General features: G+C 45.1%; 1 protein-coding gene across 3 annotated transcripts in view; it reads right to left on the bottom strand.

Annotated features, from left to right (window-relative positions):
- GMPS (guanine monophosphate synthase) overlaps positions 1 to 23,286 on the bottom strand; it is a 60,628-nt gene extending 37,342 nt beyond the window's left edge. The window contains exons 1-3 of one of the 3 annotated variants that reach the window (XM_037908244.2): positions 22,756 to 23,286; positions 10,987 to 11,168; positions 269 to 383 (exon numbers count right to left, since the gene is read on the bottom strand). In XM_037908244.2, coding sequence (XP_037764172.1) covers positions 269 to 383; positions 10,987 to 11,168; positions 22,756 to 22,782 — 324 coding nt within the window. In that variant the 5' untranslated portion in view covers positions 22,783 to 23,286. Of the gene's footprint in view, positions 1 to 268; positions 384 to 10,986; positions 11,169 to 12,874; positions 13,261 to 22,480; positions 22,724 to 22,755 lie in introns of those variants that run through there. The other 2 variants (XM_043521689.1, XM_027829283.3) reach the window with 2 other exon arrangements.
- Positions 23,287 to 24,086: the final 800 nt, after the last annotated feature.

Consider the following 24,086-nt stretch of genomic DNA (forward strand, 5'->3'; position numbering starts at 1 on the left):
TAGAAAGGGAGAACATAAGTATTTCTTATGCTATTTTCACGACAGAGCCCAGAGAAGAGTATGTATATAATATACTCAGTATCTTCAAAACTACCATCATTTGCACTTTTTCTATAATGAAATCTGCATGCAAGGTTTATTTATCCTGTTAATTACACTTAAGCTACATATGAAAAAGTTATTCTAGTAGTTAAGACTTAGATGAGTGTCAGAATTAAGACCTGGATCTAAAACAATATTTGCAGACAAACAGATCCATGATTAGCACCTGCATGCCATAGCAGATTCCAAGAACCGGTTTCCCTATTGTAAATATTGCTGGGTCAAACCAAGGTGCATCTTCCGCATACACAGAGTTTGGTCCTCCAGATATGATGATAGCCCTGCAAACAAGATAGATTAAAAAAGATCAAGGGAGTTCAAAATAATACACATTTACATTTTAAAAACTCTTTGTTTGCATTAAATGTTGAGAGACTTATGGTGATCCCTTGCATACTTACAGTTTGCCTGGTGCTTTACACCCTAAAGCAAAGATGCTCACATTTCCCACACTGGGATGGGTAAAAGTGGCAACTTGCCAGAACTGAGAGCATATCAATTTGCATAGCTTTTGTACCAAAACCAAATAATAGGTGCAAGCCACCCTAAAACATGATTGTAACAACTGTGTATTTACTGAACTGGGGTTTCTTTGTTTGTTTTTTTGTTTTAAATGGTAGGGCTAGATTCACAAAGGGACTATGAGATATTCAAGCATGGGTCTCAGTCTCTCCAATTGAAGCCATTGCATTTTGTATTATAGACTTAAAAAAATAAACATGCATTGGGCCAGAGAAAGAGATCACCTTGCTCCAGGAGAGAGTTCACAGATGTGAATCCCCAGTGGAGACAGGCACCTCTGCCTCCCATCAGCCTGGACTTTGGCAGGAACATCCTGAAAGAGGCAGTGCTTAGGACCCACCCCTCTCCTTGGCATCTGCTATTGGATAGGTTAGGCAGCTCCCCACTCAACTCACTGTTTTTTCCCCATTCTCAAGCATCTTTCCCCTCTCCATTCATTGTAGAAGGAGCCTACGCACTTAACTCAGGGGTTTTAGATCCTAGATCACATTCATTCATTGAAGTGACAGTTGCAAGACTGGGGAGAAGAAAGACATTGGGTTAAAGATGTCAATAAAAGAAAACCTCTCCTAACATTGCATATAGTGCCTGCAAAGGCCACATCGCTTTCCTCATTAGTTGAAAGGGGCAACACAATGCACATGGGTGACACCCATTAACACAGGCAGAAGTTAACCATGTAAACCCATTCATGCATTTGTGAAACAAAGGTCCTTTTCATTGCAACAGTTTTTATTTTAAAACAAACAGCATGTTTGTCTTTATATGTCAGATACTTAAATTATAAATTTATTAACAAAGGTACCACTTGAAAAAGTATTCTATGAACTACTGTAAAGCTACAGGCATGAGCATAACAAGGAATGTCTACAGGTAGGAGTGGGGTCTGTTCTGCTAAAAATCAGAAATAGTCATAATGCTAAATCTGATAAACTTAAAAGCTGGCAGGGAGACCCTGAAAATATATCAGTCAGGAAATTATTGCTTTTGAATCCCTCACACAGAATTACTTGCTCATTAAGCACCACATGTACAGAACATTTTATAAGATTTGAGGGAGCAAAAAGAACAGGGCCTCACAAAACTTTCAGCCTACTGAGGTCGAAACAATTAATTGCAGCCCTAAAAAACAGGGTATACTCTGAATTTTTTATTTTTCCTATTGATAAAATTCTACTGCAGGATTATTTTGTGTTGGTTTACATCAGGGTATCCAACCTGTGGCCGACTTGTGTCTTGAACAGAAAATCTGCATTTGATTATGAACTAAAATGTGATCCCTGAGCTGCATCCTGCAAGTTTAAACTGAAGTGATTGAATAAGCTGCCACTACATGGAGGAAATAGGGTCACTGCCATTCCAGCTGCCCTACCAGCTCCCCGGTGTAGCTCTGGTGTGAGCCTGGAGTGTTCCTTCCCATTTACAGCTACATAGCAGCTCCTCTAAACAGCCCTGGCTACTTCATTGCTTGCCTCCCAATGCTGGGCTCTGGGAGACACAGATAGAGCTGAAAAGCAGAAACATGACTGCCTCTGCCTCAGCTAAAAGAGAAGTTGAGACTTTTGAACCAGATACAGCTCCTTGATTCTCTGCTCCAAGGCTGGGTAACTTCCACAAGCTGGTTACATTGCCTAAGATACCACATGCTACCTGGGGATAACCAGTTGGTTTCAACACCAATCACTCCCTCTCCCCACTTGAACCACCCCTGTGCCAAAGGTTGGGGAAGGAAGAGCAGAAACCAAATATACTGATACGACACTCAATGGAGACTCCTCCCATGTTTAAAAGGGATAAATTCAAACTGGAACAGGTACAGAGAAGGGCTACTAGGATGATCCAAGGAATGGAAAACCTGTCTTATGAAAGGAGACTCAAGGAGCTTGGCTTGTTTAGCCTAACCAAAAGAAAGCTGAGGGGACATATAATTTCTCTCTATAAATATATCAGAGGGATAAATACCGGAGAGGGAGAGGAATTATTTAAGCTCAGTACCAATGTGGACACAAGAGCAACTGGATATAAACTGGCCATTGGGAAGTTCAGACTTGAAATTAGATGAAGGTTTCTAACCATCAGAGGAGTGAAGTTCTGGAATAGCCTTCCAAGGGGAGTAGTGGGGGCAAAAGACCTATCTGGCTTCAAGATTAAACTCGATAAGTTTATGGAGGAGATGGTATGATGGGATAACATGATTTTGGCAATTAATTGATCCTTTAACTATTCACGGCAAATAGGCCCAATGGCCTGTGATTGGATGTTAGATGGCGTGGGATCTGAGTTACTACAGAGAATTCTTTCCTGGGTATCTGGCTGGTGAATCTTGCCCATATGCTCAGGGTTCAGTTGATCACCATATTTGAGGATGGGAAGGAATTTTCCTCCAGGGTAAATTGGAAGAGGCCCTGGAGGTTTTTCACCTTCCTCTGTAGCATGGGGCACGGGTCACTTGCTGGAGGATTCTCTGCTCCCTGAAGTCTTTAAACCATGATTTGAGGACTTCAGTAGCTCAGACATAGGTGAGAGGTTTATCGCAGGAGTGGGCGGGTGAGATTCTGTGGCCTGCATTGTGCAGGAGGTCAGACTACGTGATCATAATGGTCCCTTCTGACCTTAATATCTATGAGTCTATGAGAAGAAATCATAGGTGGTTTGTGTTCCCTTTGCACCACCATAGTGGTGAGAAAGTAGCAGAGTGGAATCTGTCTCAAAACACTGATTGAGCTGGAATTTTTTGAAATAATCAGTTTGGTGCTTACGTTGGACACAACAGGTTTACGAAACTAGAATTATTTTATTGATTTTGTTGAAGTATTAAAAGCCTAGATCTTTTCCCTGGCAGATTCATCATCAAACCCAAATTCATGGCTACCATTTTTCCCTCACTTAACTCTTGACCATTCCCTAACAGCAACCTATTTCCTGGAATCTAAAGGCTTGTCTACACTAAGCTATATCCATAGGGTATGAATTTAAAGTTCTGTAATTATACCAATCTAATGCCCTGTGTGGACACTCTTAGGCTTGGTCTACACTACAAAGTTAGGTCAACATTAGCCACCTTGCATCAATGTAATTGGCATGTGGCTACCTTAAATTTGTCTCCCACCTTGTTACAGCAACGCAGTAACACCACTGCCCCAAGCAGTGTCAAGCCAGGATTTATGTACTGAGGTCGACGCAGAGTGAATATCGAAAATTTGTTAACTATGTCAACCATAATAGTCCTCCAGCAGTCCTTCAACACTGACCTCTTTGGTCATAATTGTGAATCCACTGCCCAGAGGGTCATGCAAACCGGAACCCCCATCCCCCATTTTAAAACCCCGCAAGTTTTTGAAATGTCTTTTCCTGATTGTTCATCTTGGTGAGCACCCACTAGCAGCTCTCCATTGTGTGACACGTTCGCCTAGAATAGACAGGAAATATTGGATTTCCTGGGTCTGTGGAGAGAAGAGACTGTGCAGGCACAGCTACGAACAAGCCGTAGAAACGTGGACATCTATAAGCAGATTGCACAGGGGATGTAGGAGAAGCACGACAGGAATCTGCAGCAGTGCTGTGTGAAAGTGAAGGAACTGCAGCAAGCATATCAGAAAGGCAGGGAGGCCAACAGTCAATCTGTTGCCAAGCTGCAGACATGGGGCTTTTACAAAGAGCTGTACGCCATACTTGTCTTAGACAACGCCCCTTTTCCCTCCTCCCCCCACTTCCCCAAAGACCACCACTGACACTGCTGAGAAGTCAAAGTCACAGGCTTCTGCCTTGAATAGCAAGGATGAGGCTGTGGTGGCGGAGGAGAGACATGCGACCAGGCAGTCCAGGAAGCCAGGACCTATTTGAGACTCCACCACAATCCAGTCAGTCAAGCACAGGCTAGCCTGATGCAGGGGAAATAAACTTGGGTAAGTGTGTAAATGTATTTACCAGTACAATGATGTACTGATAGCACCCCCAACTTAACACTACACAACTATTGACTTTTCATCAATTTACTTGTACTACAGAGATAGTGGTGAGACAATGAGCGGCACAGTTGTTAACTGCTTTAGTTCCCCTGTAGAGTTGGGCAGGGGAGGTCATATGGAGCATTTCGTTTATATGCACAGGGATATCCCTTGAACCCTCCTGAAAGATCTCAATGAAACTTTTATGGAGGTATTCTGCAATCCTCTCCCAAAATTTTCTAAGGATGGCAGCCTTATTTTTTCCTCCGTGGTAGACTTTCCCATGCCAGTTCATGATTACTGCAGTGGTGCTTGCTGAAGTTAACAGACTAGTAGCACACGGGCCCAGGCAGCTTCTGTACTCTCTGTGCCTTTGTTACTCTCAGAAAGTATCAGCTAAAATTACCACCGCCTGTGGAAAATGGTGCCAGTATTCAGTGCCATTGCCCTACATGCATCATTTCATGCAACCTCTCCCCTCTATCCCAGTGGCATCTTTTCCTCCTTTGCTTCACAGATATTATATGCAGGACACAGTAGACAGCTATAACCACTGGGATGGGGTTTTTCCCCCCACTCATATCCAGTCTTGTGAGTAAACCTGACAGAAATCCCATCAAACTACCAAAAGCACATTCAACTGTCATTTTGCCCCTGCTGAACTGGTAGCGGCATCTCTCCTTGGTGCTGTCGAGGTGGTCGGTGTATGGCTTCATTAGCCAGCGAGCAAGGGGTAAGCTGGGTCCTCCAGGATCACTTTTGGCATTTCAACATTGCCAATGGTAATCTGCCAGTCAGAAAAGAATGTCCCTGTTTACAGATTTCTCAACAGCCCTATGTTCTTAAAGATGAGAGTCAGGCACCTTCCCTGACCAGCCAACACTGATATTGGTGAAGCGTCCCCAGCGATCCACCATCGCTTACATAACCATAGAAAAGTAGCCCTTTCTGGTGATGTACACAGTGGCAGGTTGGTCTGGTGTCAAAATAGAGATATGCACGCTATTTACTGCCCCACTGCTCCAAATCCATCCATTATGTCCTACACATTGCAGAGAGTCACAGTTTTGCATAGCAGGCGATTATTAATGGCCCTGCCTACTTGCATGACAACACCCTTCACGATGGATTTTCCAACTCCAAAATGATTTCACACTAACCGATAGCAACCCAGGTTTGCAACCTTCCACAGTGCGATCGCTACTTGCTTTTCCACTGACAGTGCAGCTCTCATTCTGGTTTTCCTGTGCTGGAGGACTGGGTTGAGCTCAGCACACATATCCAGGAATGTGGCTTACACATCCCAAATTCTGCAGCCACTGCTCATCATCCCAAGCATGTATTATAGTATGATGCCACCAGTCAGTGCTTGTTTCTCAGGCCCAGATGCAGCACTCCACCATCTGCAGCTGCTCTGTGAATGCCACCAACAACCTTGAATTGGTTCTCACTATGTCCCGCAGCAATTTGTCCCCCACAAAACCATCATGTTCCCCACTGATTCATTTCTTTTTGAGGCTCTGCAAATACTGGAGGATCGTGCATCCTGTGCTTACAATGCGTATGACAACAGCACAGAGCGATGCAGGCTCCATGCATCTGTCAGAGATGGCGGACGACAAGTTCTCCACAGGTTCATGGGATTTTTTAAAAAGGTGCAAAAATTATGGGATATAGATAGAATTATGGGATAGAGAAAGTTGCATGCTGGGAAGAGGACCCTTTGCTCCCAGGCAGCCCATGTGACTTGTTTCTGCCTCACCATGCATTCCCGATCCTTCCCAAAAGACACCATGCATTTCCGATCCTTCCCAAAAGGCAGCATGTGCAAGTTGCACACTGGGATACCTACCCAGGGCGCACTGCATTGTTCATCCACACAAGCACTCATGGTGAGCACATGCAGCACTGATGCAAGGAGCCAAGTATTCACGTGCACAAGCAATATACTAACTGCAGCGGCTTTATGTGGACGTCACCTGCATCAGCCAAAGTTGGAAGTGTAGACATGCCCTTACTCCAATACAAGAATGCCTTTTTCTGGTTTAGCTTGTGTTGCTTATGCCAAAATAAAAGTGTCCATGCAGGGAGTTATAGCCATATACCTACAATGGTATAACTTCCTATGTAGACAAGCCCAAAGACTGATCCAGCAACTTTCTATGATTTGCCCATCTGGGAATTCAAAGAACAGTGAAGCAAGTTTACTTACATCCCTATAGACCAACTGTTCCAACAAATGAGTTTTCCACTGCTGGAGAGTGGGCATCTTGTTGTTAATAGTGGATGCATGGGATTTTTTTTGAAAATCTAAACAAGTTATGTGCTAAACTCACTTAGGCAATTTTGAAAATCCCATCCAGTATCTTGCAAGGTAGACAAATCCATTGTCATCTTGAAGATCAAATTTGCAAGTTTTGCTCTTCTCTCTTTTAAGATGCCCTATAGCCATAGAATAATTACAATTTAAGCAACAGCACTGACACATGCTTATTTCCCCGACTTAGAGTCACAAACAAGTGTATCGCTCCTCTGCAACAGGGGACCAACTTCAGAGGTGAGGACAGCACAACTTCTATGACCATTCAATCCAGAGAACGTCAGCAAGGAAGACAGATTATTTCCACCACAATTGACACTCGGTCATCTAGGAACTAGAGTAAAACCACCAAGTAATTTAACGAATATCATTAGAAAGCCACAAGTGACTACTTTCAATCATTGCTAACATGATCCAGATTTAAATGAATGGTAAAGGTAGAAAGCTTTGTATCCTGTTACCAGTTACCTAAAACAACCAATAACCCTGACATTGTAGATCTTCCTCAGCCTTGGAACAGTGACCATGAGTTGGTTGAGTTCAGGATCCTGACGCAGGGAAGAAAGGTAAGCAGCAGGATACGGACCCTGGACTTCAGGAAAGCAGACTTTGACTCCCTCAGGGAACAGATGGCCAGGATCCCCTGGGGGACTAACATGAAGGGGAAGGGAGTCCAGGAGAGCTGGCTGTATTTCAAGGAATCCCTGTTGAGGTTACAGGGACAAACCATCCCGATGAGTCGAAAGAATAGTAAATATGGCAGGCGACCAGCTTGGCTTAATGGTGAAATCCTAGCGGATCTTAAACATAAAAAAGAAGCTTACAAGAAGTGGAAGGTTGGACATATGACCAGGGAAGAGTATAAAAATATTGCTCGGGCATGTAGGAAAGATATCAGGAGGGCCAAATCGCACCTGGAGCTGCAGCTAGCAAGAGATGTCAAGAGTAACAAGAAGGGTTTCTTCAGGTATGTTGGCAACAAGAAGAAAGCCAAGGAAAGTGTGGGCCCCTTACTGAATGAGGGAGGCAACCTAGTGACAGAGGATGTGGAAAAAGCTAATGTACTCAATGCTTTTTTTGCCTCTGTTTTCACTAACAAGGTCAGCTCCCAGACTGCTGTGCTGGGTATCACAAAATGGGGAAGAGATGGCCAGCCCTCTGTAGAGATAGAGGTGGTTAGGGACTATTTAGAAAAGCTGGACGTGCACAAGTCCATGGGGCCGGACGAATTGCATCCGAGAGTGCTGAAGGAATTGGCGGCTGTGATTGCAGAGCCCTTGGCCATTATCTTTGAAAACTCGTGGCGAACGGGGGAAGTCCCGGATGACTGGAAAAAGGCTAATGTAGTGCCCATTTTTAAAAAAGGGAAGAAGGAGGATCCTGGGAACTACAGGCCAGTCAGCCTCACCTCAGTCCCTGGAAAAATCATGGAGCAGGTCCTCAAAGAATCAATCCTGAAGCACTTAGAGGAGAGGAAAGTGATCAGGAACAGTCAGCATGGATTCACCAAGGGAAGGTCATGCCTGACTAATCTAATCGCCTTTTATGATGAGATTACTGGTTCTGTGGATGAAGGGAAAGCAGTGGATGTATTGTTTCTTGACTTTAGCAAAGCTTTTGACACGGTCTCCCACAGCATTCTTGTCAGCAAGTTAAGGAAGTATGGGCTGGATGAATGCACTATAAGGTGGGTAGAAAGCTGGCTAGATTGTCGGGCTCAACGGGTAGTGATCAATGGCTCCATGTCTAGTTGGCAGCCGGTGTCAAGTGGAGTGCCCCAGGGGTCGGTCCTGGGGCCGGTTTTGTTCAATATCTTCATAAATGATCTGGAGGATGGTGTGGATTGCACTCTCAGCAAATTTGCGGATGATACTAAACTGGGAGGAGTGGTAGATACGCTGGAGGGGAGGGATAGGATACAGAAGGACCTAGACAAATTGGAGGATTGGGCCAAAAGAAATCTGATGAGGTTCAATAAGGATAAGTGCAGGGTCCTGCACTTAGGATGGAAGAATCCAATGCACCGCTACAGACTAGGGACCGAATGGCTAGGCAGCAGTTCTGCGGAAAAGGACCTAGGGGTGACAGTAGACGAGAAGCTGGATATGAGTCAGCAGTGTGCCCTTGTTGCCAAGAAGGCCAATGGCATTTTGGGATGTATAAGTAGGGGCATAGCGAGCAGATCGAGGGACGTGATCGTTCCCCTCTATTCGACACTGGTGAGGCCTCATCTGGAGTACTGTGTCCAGTTTTGGGCCCCACACTACAAGAAGGATGTGGATAAATTGGAAAGAGTCCAGCGAAGGGCAACAAAAATGATTAGGGGTCTAGAGCACATGACTTATGAGGAGAGGCTGAGGGAGCTGGGATTGTTTAGTCTGCAGAAGAGAAGAATGAGGGGGGATTTGATAGCTGCTTTCAACTACCTGAAAGGGGGTTCCAAAGAGGATGGCTCTAGACTGTTCTCAATGGTAGCAGATGACAGAACGAGGAGTAATGGTCTCAAGTTGCAATGGGGGAGGTTTAGATTGGATATTAGGAAAAACTTTTTCACTAAGAGGGTGGTGAAACACTGGAATGCGTTACCTAGGGAGGTGGTAGAATCTCCTTCCTTAGAGGTTTTTAAGGTCAGGCTTGACAAAGCCCTGGCTGGGATGATTTAACTGGGACTTGGTCCTGCTTTGAGCAGGGGGTTGGACTAGATGACCTTCTGGGGTCCCTTCCAACCCTGATATTCTATGATTCTATGACCCTTTGAATGAAAGTGTTTTGCCAAGTTTTAAAAAGTAATTATTTGCAATGCCACAAACCTGGTAGCTGACAACACAACTATTGTATCTCATGACAGAGGTTCTGAAAAGACATCAGGTTGTGTGTTGGAAGGAGATTTTCTTTCTTTAGATAAGAAACACAATACCTGTGGACCCCAGGGACTGCCCACACAGTTCCATTCTGGACTGAGACCACAGATAGTGAGTTTTAAGATACCACACTGGAAACAATATAACATTTTCTTTAAGTTAATTTAATTAATAAAAAGTTTTTTAAAATAGACTTTAATAGGTGTCCACTTTTCAAAGATTTGATTGTGCGGTCTTAAAACAAGATAGTGCAGTTACAAGTATTTTCCAGCTGCAATTCTAAAAGGGAAAGAGTTGAGTACACTTCTATATTAGGTATGCAATAGTGCAGTTATGTCTACTATAGCATGCCACCTGTGTTTTCTAAAGAAGTGTAGTGAATTCAGATTTTTACAGACTCATTAAGTTATACTGGCATTCTACTAGAGCAACTACAATCATTGGCTAGAGAAAAGCAATTCAACGAAGCAATTTCTGTAGTGTGCTACTTCCAGTACAGTAGTGGGATGTGTGTGTCCTGCATTCTTGGGATTTTTACTGGCCTGGCATTATGGTACCATGATACTAGATACTCAAGTGATTTATATAAATCTGTAAGACAGGGATAGCAATTTTTTCCTTAAGAGAAAAGGACATACATCTGTAAGCTCTTTTTTAAAAAGCTAAAACAAATGTGTAAAGCATTAAGCAAATTGCCAAAAAAAATTATTAAATAAGCACTATCAGATAATATTTTACTCACCTCCCAGAAAGAGTCTGGCATGATATAGCATACCATTTCCAAGTTATATAATTCTTTGATGGAACTACAAATATTTAAGTGTTATGTAATTTTCTGTAAAAGGAATGATGCAAGATTTCTTATTTACTGTCACCAGTATTACTTAAAAAAACCCAAATGTATTTTCCTGTTGAATGGCTATCCAAAGGTTAATGTTAGACTTATCACAAATATTTTACATACAAAAAAGTTACCCCTCAAAAGACTTACATAACAGAAAGTGACCTTAGGAAATCAATATGTTTTAACAAAATTAAACCAAATGTCAGAATATGTAGTAAATGAAAGCACTAGGCAAGTCCTTGTGCTAGTTTCCCCAATGAAACTCATGTGTCCCTGTTAAATTAAAGATAACATAAGCAGTGTTATCACCACAGTGAATCAACTAATTTTGTTGCTGAGATCCACAGATTTATTTGCAATTAAAAAAAAAGGAAAAAAAAAAGAGCCTACCGGAATCCTTGCTCCTTGATTGCAAAGGCTGGTGTCTCCAAAGGAAAGATCTCAGATTGGACAAACAATTCTCGTACTCGACGATCTATGACTTTTCCATACTGAGCTCCAGCATCGAGTATTACCACTGCACCCTCATAGTGATATTGGCCATCCTGGAGATTTCCTCCAGCATTCTCCTGCTGCAAATATTATTGACATAAGCACTTTATCAAAACAGTTAGACTATTAGCGCAGATTCAAGACAACAAATCAAAAGCAAGTTTCTTTAAAAAGAACACTGATTGGAAAGTTAATTATTAAGGGCACAAATTCAGCCACCGGGTGTGGAAAGTTCTTTAAAGGAATTCTTTAAGATGTAAAGTAGAACATTTACATTACATTACAAAGGAAAAACATTTTAATGAAAGAGCCTTATTATAGACTATATACAGTAATACATGAAATAGCAGGCTATAGGCAACCTAAACACCACATGGTAACCCATGTGTGCCATTTGCATGGATGACAATTTTATCGATGATTAATATAGGGTGCAGCCGTTTTCTCCCCACCCACATCTGCTCACTCACCATGCCAAACCCTGGGGAAGAAAGGATACTTCTACCACATGCTTCCACTTGTAAAAGTGGTGCACATGACCCACCCATCAATACCGTCATTCCAGCTTTTGGAGCAGTGGAATTTCAGAGAACATAAAAATAGCGTTTCATAAAAAGCCTAAAACAGAATATGATCATTTTAAAAGTGCATGAATTGAGCCCTATTAAAGAGGTACTGAACTGACAGCCCTAGAGACTGAAAGGATAACCCAAAGTCAGTAGCAATACAACTTTTCCCATACCATCCCATTATGTATTCTCAACTCTGACTAGAAGTGTCCACCTATAGAAGGTGAAAAGGGTAGTTCACATTCAATGCTTATTCAGTCTGATCTATCTACTAAGCTTGCCAGAAGTCACAATTCCAAAGTTGCCATTTTGATACAACTTTCCAAACAGTTTGCATGTCACTTTTGTTTCAGGGGTAGTTTTTTTGACATTTTAATTACATGTAGCTTAAGAAACCTGTTCCTTGTTGATTTTAGATTGGGAGAAGGAAGAACTGAAGCCTTTCAGCGTATTACTCAGGCAGACATTACCCAAAACTTCATTCAGACAGCAACCCTCCTTAACATTTTATGTTTTCATGTAAGTGCCAATTTATACAATTGTAAAGTAATTGTAAAGATGAACCAATTACATAAATAGTAGCTCCAGAGTCATTCTGGGAGAAAAATACAGTATAAGCTCAGACTTACGAACACCAGAGTTACGAACTGGCCGGTCAACAAACACCTCATTTGGAATCAGAAGTACGCAATCAGGCAGCAGAGACCAAAAAAAGCAAATACTGTACAGTATTGTGTTAAACTTTAAACTACTAAAAAAAAAAAAAAGGGAAAGTTTAAAAAAAGATTTGACAAGGTAAGGAAAGTGTTTCTGTGCTTGTTTCATTTAAATTAAGATGGTTAAAAGCAGCATTTTTCTTCTGCATAGTAAAGTTTCAAAGCTGTACTAAGTCAATGTTCAGCTGTAAACTTTTGAAAGAACCACCATAATGTTTTGTTCAGAGTTGCGAACATTTCAGAGTTATGAACAACCTCCATTCCCAAGGTGTTTGTAACTCTAAGGTTCTACTGTACTTTGTGTATTGGGACCACTGCAATTCAGGATTATAACTGCAGTGCAGTGACCTTTCCCTTAAAATCACTGAACGCTCTGTATATCAAACATGTATTACCAATACTACATATTTATTACTTAAAAACTTTTACTGATAGTTAAGCAAAAGTGGCTTGTCAAGAGCAAGAGAGCTAAGCTACTTCGTTCAATGGCCTGCAACAAACCTCACAGAGACGAAAGGGACCAAACACAGAGACGGTATTAATACTATGTCCTCTTTCAGACATCAGCAGCCTTCAAATAAGGGAATCTCCCCTTCAGCTCTACAGACAGTGCTACCATTTTGGGTATGAAAAGTTCCTCTCCTCCAGGTCCCACGTGGGATGTATTCCCCACGAGTGAAGATTCTATCTACTGTATTTCCCTTGTATTGCTACTGTGAGGCAAGAATGTTCTTCAACTTCTACGGCAACACAACATTCCAAAGACAATTGAGATAAACACTGAAGCATCTTTTACTTGTAGTCTAGCTAGCCCCGAATTAGTTTAGAGTGGAAGATGCACAGGAAGGTTGTACGGTGATCATGGCTCAATAATCTAGAGCTGTAAACTTTGCTGGTGGTTGCTTGAATTCCCCTGTAAAGAGAGTAAGGAAAAAAAAAAAGCTAAGACTTTCTATAGCCTGTTTCAAGGTTGGAGTCTGTCACTTAATTTCTCTCATTAATAAGAACACCGGTGGAATTAAAGTGGTAACTGCATCTCTGAGAAGAAGCAGCTAGTAACATGGTTTCTTAGTCTTGGGCCAGATAACTAAAGTTACATGGTGTGTACATAATGTAGTGAGGCCTTACTGGAAATCCTGGCACGTGGGTGGGCGCAAGCCCGCCCACTTCTAAAGGCTCCCCTCCCCACCCCCCCAGCCTAGCAGGAGGGACCACTGGACCTGGGTTCCAAACGAAGACTGAGGACAACTAATGAAAAACAGGGTCAGGAGTGGTGGTCAGAGGTTCAAAACAAGGGTACCGGATGGGGAGACACCGAGCAGAGGACCCTGGACAGCGACCACTGCTCCTCAAAGGTGTCTAGGGAGCCAGTGGACACTGCCCAGTGGAATTCTGCCCGGAGCCAAGAGACTAGGGAAGACCGGAAATAGGCCTCACAGTCGTAGAGCACCTCCTCGTCCAGCATCCTCCTCCTGGTGTTATAAATGGCAACCTTAGCTAGGGCCAGGAAGAGGTTGACGAGGAGGTCTCACAACTTTGTGCGGCCATGAACAGTTTGTGTGAAAATGAACAAGTGTGGGAAAAGTGCAGCCAGAACCTCAGCTGCAACCTGGCGCATTCAAGGTAGGCATGCCCCAGGTTCTCCCTCATGCCACAGAAGGGGCAGGCCTCAGGAATGGGGGTGAACCGCGCTAGGTACATGCCCATGGCTCCATGAAGGAGCCACCAACCGATATCCCCGGCAGGCTGTGGGACCAAGGTGGAGTAGAGGCTGGTCCACCGGGGCTTCGTACCCTGCACGGGTAGTAAGTAGTCCCGCCATCTGGTGTTGGGACAGGACACGAGGGTGAGGAAATCCAACGTGTGGAGTACGAGCGTGTACAGTTGGTCCCTGGGTGCGGTTCAGAAGCGAACCAGCTGCAGGGCACGCAGCCGGCTCGAAGTATTGGAGTGGGGAAGCCAGGGAGCTCGGAGAACAGCGGCCCGATAAAAAGGTCCGATAGGCCCGGGGTAAGGAGCTCCCTCTTGCATAGCCTGCTGTAGGAAAATGAGAGAAGTGGGCGACAAGGCAACCCCTACCTCTTGGTAAGTGCAGGGGGGTTAGGAGGGTGGAGAGCCCCATGCGTCAACCGAGCACACAAGGATCTACCTAGTCCCCCTTGTTGTGGTCCAGGAAGTCTCTGGTTCTGGTGTTTTCTGCCAGGACCAACCAAGGGCGCACTGAGGGGGACTCCGCCACCTGCACACGTAGGTTGAGGTTGTGTAGCAGGGGCTCCACGAGGAGGTTTGCCCCCCACAGTGGCCACAACAGACCTGGTCGCTGAGAACAACTTCCAGGTCTGGAGGAGGTCCTGGTAAAAGACCAGCAGCTCGGAGAGGTCTCACGGAAGACCCCTCAGGTGGAGAAAAAAGAGCTGCTGGTTTTATCGGAGCCCTTGGAGGCGGCGGAGGAAGGTGTGTGCCAATGTGCTCCACGCCGCACCATAAAGGAGTCTCTGCAGGGCCTGGAGGCGGAAGACATGGACCTGGCTGCGAAGGCAGACCAGGCCCTGCCCTCCCTCCTCCAGGGGAAGACTCAAGACCCCTGCAGAGACTCAGTGCAGTCCTGGCTTGAAGAACTCCAGAGCTACCCTCTGCAGCCAGGCCAGAATCTCCGGAGGTGCGCTCGGGGTGTTGAGCCAGTGCCAGAGCATGGACAGGACTAGTTGGTTCAGTACCAGTGCCCTCCCCTGCAGGCAGAGGCACCGGAGGAGTCCTGTCCATCTCTGCAGCCACTCACCCACCCTGGCCTCCAAGTCCTGCCAGTTCTCTGGCGGAGAAGGATGTGTGGCAGAAAGGTAAATGCCAAGATAGAGCAGTGGACCCGCACTCCACCAGATGACTTGAAGCACGGGTGGGAGGGAGCTCGCCTGCCATCCATCCCCAACCACCAGGCCAGAGCTCTTGATCCAGTTGACCCGGGTGGAGGAGGCACCAAGTAGATGGCTTGGCAGGCCTCCACCCCCACCAGGTCGCCTGAGTCCTGGACCACGAGGAGCATGACGTCGGCATATGCCGACAGCACCAGCCACAGCTCCGGCTCCCGAAGCACCAACCCCGTCAACCTCCGGCGGAGGAGACAGAGGAAGGGCTCGATCACCAGAGAGTACACCTGATCCAAGACGGGGCATCCCTGCCGCATTCCCCGCTCAAAGCTGACCGGCTCGGTCAGGGTCCAGTTGAGCCCTCCTCTTTTTCTCCAGGGCATAGAAGAAGTGGGAGCCACGATCCATCTCCCGAAGGAGACGGATGCAGGATTGAACAAAGGCACCCCGGGCCTGATGGTCCTCCAGGGCCCAGAGCTCCTCCCGCTTCTCCTGGTACACTGTGCAGAGGGGTGGATCCTCGGGGCCGGAGGCCAGACACCTCTCCAGCTCCAAGACCTCCCGCTCCAACTGCCCTATCACCGCACCCCTCCACCGGCTGGTGCCCCAAGTATAGTCTCGGCAGAACAGCCGTGCATGCACCTTCCCCACATCCCACCACCGCCATGTGGAGCGAAAGGCGCACCGCTGCCCCCACCAGAACTCCCGGAAGGATGCCACAAAACCCACATCCTCCAGCAAGCTGTTGCTGAAATGCCAATAGGCCGGCCCTGGCCTCATCGAGCTGAGGAAGGCCATCATGGTCACCAAGTGGTGATCCGAGAACAGGGCTGGCCAAATGCTGGAGGTGTGGGTCTGTGCCAGATGGAAGCATGATAAATAAATTCGGTCCAACCGGGAGTGGCGCGACCAATCATCCTCCACCTGGACATAGGTGAAGATGGTATCATCTGGTGGTGATGGTCGCGCCAGATTGGGCCAACTATGACAATTACCCTCCCAAATCATCAATTTAAACACCAGTACTACTTTAACTTCTTTTGACAGGACACACAAATTACAAGAGAAGTAGATTATTAAGAGTTCATACACCAACATATAGCGCAAGAGAAAGTGTTGAAGACAACAGCTGTTGCTGGAAGAAGATAGGTAACACATGCACAGAGGCCCAAACAAGAACTTTTGTTTCTTGCTGACAAACTGCACAGGTCTTGGAAGATCACAGATAAGACTTCTGGATCAGATAACATGCAGAAGAAGTATCAGTCTGATGTCCATCTATCTGGGTACTTCTATAGCTCCCTGTGAGGTAATGAAGTATTATCCTCATTTTAAAAATGAGGAATTGAGGCATAGAGAGATTAAGTGACTCACTCTACATCACACAAGAAGTCTATGTGAACTGAATCAAACACATCCAAGTCCCAGTTCAGTGTTTTACCTGCAAGGCCATCCTTCCTCCCTAGGAGCTAAAAAACCCACTTAATATCTGATGCTTCTACTTTGCTCAGTATTATGTATTTAGAAGTCAATTTCAGAATAACACAGTTTAGAATTTAAATTGTGGTGGGAATGTAAATCTGTATTTCCTGCAGTTTTGGAGTTAAAATGTCATTCTTAGAATCACAGAAATGTAGGACTAAAAGGGACCTCAATAGTTCATCTAGTCCAGTTCTCTGCTCTGAGGCAGGACTAAGTATTAACTAAAGCATCCTTGGCCTTACCTGTTCTTAAAAACCTCCAGTTACAGATTCCACAACCCCCCTAGGTAATTTCTTCCAGTGCTTAACTACCCTTACACTTAGGAAGTTTTTCCTAATGTCTAACCTAAATTTCCCTTGCTGCAATTTAAGACCATAATTTCTTGTTCTGTCCTCAGTGATTAAGGATAACAGTTCATCACCATCCTCTTTAATAACAACCTTCTACGTATCTGAAGACTTATGTCCCCCCTCAGTCTTCTCTTCTCCAGACTAAATAAATCCAGTTTTTTAATCTTTCCTCATTTCTACATCTTTAATAATTTTTGTTGCTCTTCTCTGGACTTTCTTCAGTTTGTCCACATCTTTCCTGTAGTTTGGTGCCCAGAGCTGGACACAATATTTCAGCTGAGGCCTTATCAACTCTGAGCAGAGTGGAAGAATTACTTCTCGTGTTTTGCCCACAACACATCTGCTAATACATCCCAGAATGATGTTCACTTTTTTTGAAACAGTATTACACTGATGATTCATATTTTTTTGTGATTCATTGTAACCCCCAGATCCCTTTTCTGCAGTAGTCTTTCCTAGGTTATCATTTCCCATTTTGTATTTGTGCAATTGGCTATTCCTTCCCATGTGTAGTACTTTGCATTTGTCCTTATTGAATTTCATCCTATTTATTTCAGACCACTTCTCCAGTTTGTCAAGATTATTTTGACTGCTAATTCTGTCCTCTAAAGCACTTGCAACCCCTCCCAGCTTGGCATCAGCCACAAACTTTATAAGTGTACTCTCTATGCCATTATCCAAAATGTTTATGAAGATATTGAACAGAACTGGACTCAGGACAAATACCTGTGGGACACCTCTCAAATGTATCCTTTCACCTTGACAGTGAACCATTGATAACTACTCAAGAGTACAGTTTTCCAACCAGTTGTGCACCACCTTATAGTAGGTTCATTGAGGCTATATTTCTTTAGTTTATGAGACGTTCACATGAGAGAGTATCAAAAGCCTTACTAAAATAGAGATACATCACATCTGTTGCTTCCCCTTATCCACAAGACTTGTTACCCTACCAAAGAAAGATATTAGGTTGGTTTGACATGATTTGTTCTTGACAAATTCATGTTGACAGTTACTTACCACTTTGTTTTCTTCTAGGTACTTACAAATTAATTATTTACCCTATTATGTTTCTGTGTACCAAAGTTAAGATGACTAGTCTCTAATTCCCTGCGTTATCCTTATTCTTTACAAATAGGTACTATATTTGCCCTTTTCCAGTCCTTTGGGATCTCTTCTAAACTCCATGAGTTCTCAAAGATAATTGCTAATGGCTTGGCGATCTCTTCAGCCAGTTCCTTAAATATTCTAGGATGTATTTATCCGGTCCTGCTGACTTGAAGAAATCTAACTTGACTAAATAATTCTTAATTTGTTCTTTCCCTATTTTAGCCTTAGATCCTGCACCATTTACACTGATGCTCAGTCTGTTAGTCATCCAATCACTGCTAACTTTTTTTGTGAAAATGGAAACAAAAAAGGCATTTATTTAACACTGGCCATTGCTGCGTTTTCTGTTATTGTCTTTCCCTCCTCACTGAATAATGGGCCTACCCTGTCCTTGGTGTTCCTCTTACTTCTAATGTATTTATAATATGTTTTCTTGTTACTCTCTATGTTCGTAGCTAGTTTAATCCTGTTTTTTGCCTTGGCCTTTTCCATTCTGTCCCTACATGCTTCTGTTGTTTTTTTTATATTCATCCTTTGTCATGTGACCTGGTTTCCACTTTTTGTATGACTCTTTTTGAGTTTCAGGTTGTTGAAGATCTCTCGGTTAAGCCAGTGGTCTCTTACTACACTTCTTATTTTCCCCATGCGTTGGGATAGTTTGATCTTGTGCCCTTAATAATGTCTCTTTAAAACCTACATTCTTATATATGTTCCTGTAGTATTTGCATTTAACATACATGCGAAAAATAGAAAAGCAGCTTTAGGCCTTTGATAGGTAATTCTGAATTCATTAAGCAACTGTACGTAGCTCTAATGGGGTGCAAATCTAAGGTAGTCTAACTCACATATTAATTCTAAATATGGCACCATGACAGCAATGGGACTGCATGTGTGTTTAAGTTAGGACAGAATCTTATTCATTGATTTACATCTTGGCTAAAAATAAGAGATCTCAAATACAAATTAGATAAAGGAAGCTTTAGTTAATAAAACAACAGAAAAGCATGGGGAGGGTGAAGAGGTAGTACAGAGCAAAAATACAACAGGGCCTTTTCATCTCTCTTGGGATATTAAATATTTCTATTCTACTAATTTAAGTCACAAGAGTCCATAGTAAATACCATATCATATGTGGAAAATGTCCAATTATCTGGGGCTATCAGCCAAACAGGCCCATTGCCCTTCTACAAAATAGTCGTCTTATGACTTGAATTTGCTGGCAGTTTCACAGACAAAAATCTAAGAATTCTGAATCCTAAGACATTCAAAAGTTGAAATTCAAAATCAATATATTGAAATTACATTATCACCAGTTACAGCCCTGTGAAGTTTGATCCCCTATCCAAACTGCCTTATATTAACTCTCTCATGGCAGTCCTGAAACAGTCTTTGTTCTATTAATTAATATTGTGGTCAATTTTTTAAATGTAAACTAGCCTTGCAGAAAACATGAACTGCTGCTTAAGTACATAAATATATATACAAATCAATTACAAATGTCTTACTCATCAACTTCTCTCAATTTCTGAATATTGTTCATAAATATATATACACATACACATACACACACACACACAAACACCCCAACACAGTGTTAAAGTGTGTAATGTTGCAGAGACATTTTATACATATACGCTATATTGCAAGACTTCTATTAACCCAGTTTTAAGTTTATGCAGTACTCAGCAGCAAATCTGAGTAGCTCAGACCAAAGAATTCATACTTGAATGCCTAAACTCTGGCACTTGAATTTATATTCAGGTGCCTAAATAAGTTGCCTGACTAATCACAGGTTCTAACACCCACAGCTCCTATTGAAATCAGGGGCTTAAACAAGCCAAAACTGAGTTTTGGACAGTCTTTTCAAGCTAGTGTAGGTTTTATTTTGGTTAAGAAAGCTATAAAAAATGTATCTAGACTTTTACAAAGTACAATAGAAGAGCACCCATCCAATGTTCTTGTCACCATTGAAAATCTTTTTAAAATATACATAAATGAAACAGACCCATCAGTTACCCCAGATCAAGTCAACTAACCCAGCAACAACATTAATACAACAAATTAATCAACCCCACACTTACCTCCCCAGACCCAGGCCATCATTACCTAATCCTATGCTATACTTCATTTCCTCATAGACAAGGGAGGAAAGATGGGCCTTGCATAGGGTGACCAGATGTCCCATTTTGCCTGGGACAGTCCCTCTTTTAAGCCCTGTCCCAGCCATCCCAACTTTTTTGGCAAAACTGGGCATTTGTCCCATTTGCTCTTGCCAAATGATCATCAGCTGGCAAGAGCAAACTGGAAAAATGCCCACTTCTGTCAAAAAACTAGGGTGTGACCCTAGTAGGGAATAGAGGAATGTGCAGGGGAGGGGAGCATAGCAATGCCCTTTGAGGCTGTCTACAGCAGAAACTTTTGCTGCTTTATCTACACTGGTATAAAGTGGCAAAAATACTCAAACCTAGTATGGACACAGTTACACCAGCAAAGCTTTTCCGATTTGGAAACTAAAATAAGATGTCCCAGTATAAAATACCTTTATAATGGTGTACCTGTGTCAGCAAAAATCTCACACCCTAACAAATATAGTTATACCCCTAAAACTTAAGTATATAAATGTGAATCCATCAGTAGAGACAAAACCAAGTAAAATACATTTTGACTTAAGCTCTCTTATGTACATTACCTGAGTTCATGAATTACTGTCTGTAATACGCTACGCTGAATATTATTTATTGTCGAAGTGTGGTCCTGAATCATTAGAAAAGGCACTCCAATCATGAGAACTCACACTCCCATCCCATTGCTGCAAATACAAAAGCCCTGATCTCCAAAGAAGTCAACAGGGCCTCCACAGGCATCTCTCACATGGATCTGGCTGCAGCACTGGGACCAAAATTTTTAAAGCATTATGGGATTCTTCAGGATCAAAGCACTATACAAATATAAAGTATTATTAATAGAACTGTCTTGTTTTCTAGTTAAGACAAAATAAAATTAAAGGATCAAAAAGAAGAAATAAGGAAACTTTAATTATATAGTGCTAATGTGCTTGTGATAGCTTTAACACACTTGGCGGAAACGAGTAAGCTAGTTAAAAATAAAAAAAAGGTAAACTGAAGTAAAGCTCTTCTGAATTGGAATTGAGCTATAATGAAGTCACTGTGAATCTCCTGCCCTATACATCCTCAAGGCCTATGAGTAATAGAAACAGCAGAGGAACCAGGCACATGCAGCTCTTTACATTCACAGGTTTGCGGCAGTACTGTACAGGGGGCTCATAAAAATCTGATAGTTAATTCCCAATCCGTTCATGAAGATCATGGGCTACAAAATACCAGACACTACCCCTCCCCATTAAGCCCCAGAGATCACAAAGCATCCACTATATTCACCGTTTTCTGCTTTATTTCATAGATTCGTAGAGTTAAAAGCCAGAAGGGTCCAAGCATTTAATCTGGCCTCCCACATGCCATTAAACTGCAACCATAGATACCCCTGCACCAAATCCAACAACCTATGCCTGACTAAAGCATACCTTCACTGTAAATTAAGGTTGGGCACCACCTACAAAAACTGGGAGAGCAAGGGGTACCCTTCCCCCAGGAGCTGGGAGGAGTATTATTCAGTCTACTTGCTATGCTAAGGGAGCAGCAGCTTTTGGCTCAGAAAACTGAGAAAAGACTATTTTGTCCCCACTGTGGGATTATCATTTGTACAAAGCTATTGAGCAAACAGATATTGGGAAGGTTGGAGATGGGGAAATCTGTGCTCTTTTCCCCAGTGGAAGGATGGAGAAAGGAAAAGACCAGGACTCTTGGGAGCCACGCTCAATCCAGCAATGGGGACCCCTGCCTCAAGCCAGCAACATGGGGAAAGCACTGGAGGCAAGTGTGCTGTTCCCCCCATCCACTGCGTGGGGCACCCAGACTCCACCACACTCAGGTGGGGAGTGGGTGTGCTGCTGGCACCTCTACTGTTCTCATGCCAAATCCCTGGGCTGGACAGTGGAAAGGCTCAACGGCTGGACACTTGCGCGGCTTCCCCCAACCTGCAGCTAACACAGCGGGGGCACCAGTGTTTCTCCTTCTCCCCTTTACCCCGCCCTCATGGGGCACCTGTGGGGGGCAAGCGGCAGCAGCGATCATGCAACGCCCCGGCCGGGGGAGCACATGGGCGCTGCGCAGGGCAGCTACAGCGAAATGACCCCTCCACTGCCCCCTTCCCCCAGCAGTGCTGCTGCCTGCGCTGGAGGTTGCGAGCGCCAGGCACGATGCCCCCTCCCCCGCTGCCTGTACCATGTGCCCCGGGCGGCGCTTCCTCCCGCTGCAGGGAGTCCGGCCGGGGACTCATATCAGGGTGGCAGCGAGCTCCCCGCGCTGGGGGCGGTCTCGCTGCGGGTGATCCTGGGCGGCAGCCCGAGGAAGGGCCTGGGCGCGGAGCGCACAAAGCGCCCCGGAGGAGGCTGGCAGGCCCGGCGCGGGGAGTGTCCTGGGGCGAGCGGCCGCGCGGCCCGGGCTGCAGGGGGAAAGGGGCAGCGCGCTCGCTCCGGGGCTCCCGCCACGGCACTGACCTTGGCCTCTCCATTGCACAGAGCCATGGAGCCGGCTGGGGACGGGCCGCCGCGCCTCACGGCCGGGGACAAGGAGAGGGCGCCCGGAGCAGGACGAGGCTGCCGAGGAGCCGCCGCCGCCGAGATGAGCTAATCCTGCCCGTGTGCGCCTCCGCTCCCCCTCTCCCGCCACTGGGAGGAGCCGGCCCCAGCACCGCCCCGCTCCCTCCTCCTGCTGCCGCTGCCGCCGCCGCCGCCGCCACCGCCTCCGGAGGGGCAGGCGAGACGAGGCGAGGCGGTCCGTTCAGCTCCTGCAGCTGAGGGACTGAAGGGGAGGAGCGCGGAGTCCCTTGTTCGGCCCAGCGGCGCGAGCGGCTCGGCTCCGCGTGGGGAACGTTAACGGCTGGTTTGGGTTTAGCGGACCGAAGGGCTGTCGGCGAGCGGCCTGTGCACAGCGCGGCTGCCAGCCTCTCGGCGTTCCCTCTAGCTGGGGTCCTGGGAGGAGCTGCCCTGGCACCGTAACCCCTCAGCCCTCGCCCCCCGTCTTCCCTTGGCCCTGCCTCCTTCATCCCGCCTGCCTTTCTAGGCCTCATTGCAGAGGTTTCCCTTGTCTCTCAGTGTGGTCCCACCGTCTGGGCTGACGGGCTTCGTTAATCCCCTACGCCGGGCCTCTGCGCCTGCTAGACCAGGGGCCGGGGTGCCTCTCGCAACAAGCGCTAGTGATGGAGGCGCCATCTCACTCCAGACCCCTCTACCCCGCCTGAAAGCCCAAGTACAGGCGCGCGCGGGCCTCTCCGTGCCTCCAGCTTGGACAGACCTGACTAACCAGCGGTGAGTGGCAAACCAGGGGAGACTGACCACGCTTTGGAGGGCTGTCTGCGCCGGGCTCCACGCACCGAACCGCTGCAGAGCTGAGCTCCCCGGCAAGCGGCAGGTAGAGGCTCTGTTGTGCTGCTAGAAGAAAAGGAGTACTTGTGGCACCTTAGAGACTAACCAATTTATTTGAGCATGAGCTTTCCTGAGCTACAGCTCACTTCATCGGATGCATCCGATGAAGTGAGCTGTAGCTCACGAAAGCTCATGCTCAAATAAATTGGTTAGTCTCTAAGGTGCCACAAGTCCTCCTTTTCTTTTTGCGAATACAGACTAACACGGCTGCTACTCTGAAACCTGTTGTGCTGCTGTTGCTTCTGTGTACAGCTAGATAACTTACAGATAGGAAAAGGAAAAGAAGAGAGACTAACGAAACTGGAAACTGCTAGGTCCTGAGCGTGGCTTTTAATGGACTGTCTACAATTGTCTAGGCCGAGTGGAAGAGCTTGAGGGCGGCAAGGGAAAGTAACGATCAGTTA

This window comes from Chelonia mydas, chromosome 9, assembly GCF_015237465.2.
Source record: "Chelonia mydas isolate rCheMyd1 chromosome 9, rCheMyd1.pri.v2, whole genome shotgun sequence".
Taxonomy (NCBI): Eukaryota; Metazoa; Chordata; order Testudines; family Cheloniidae; genus Chelonia; species Chelonia mydas.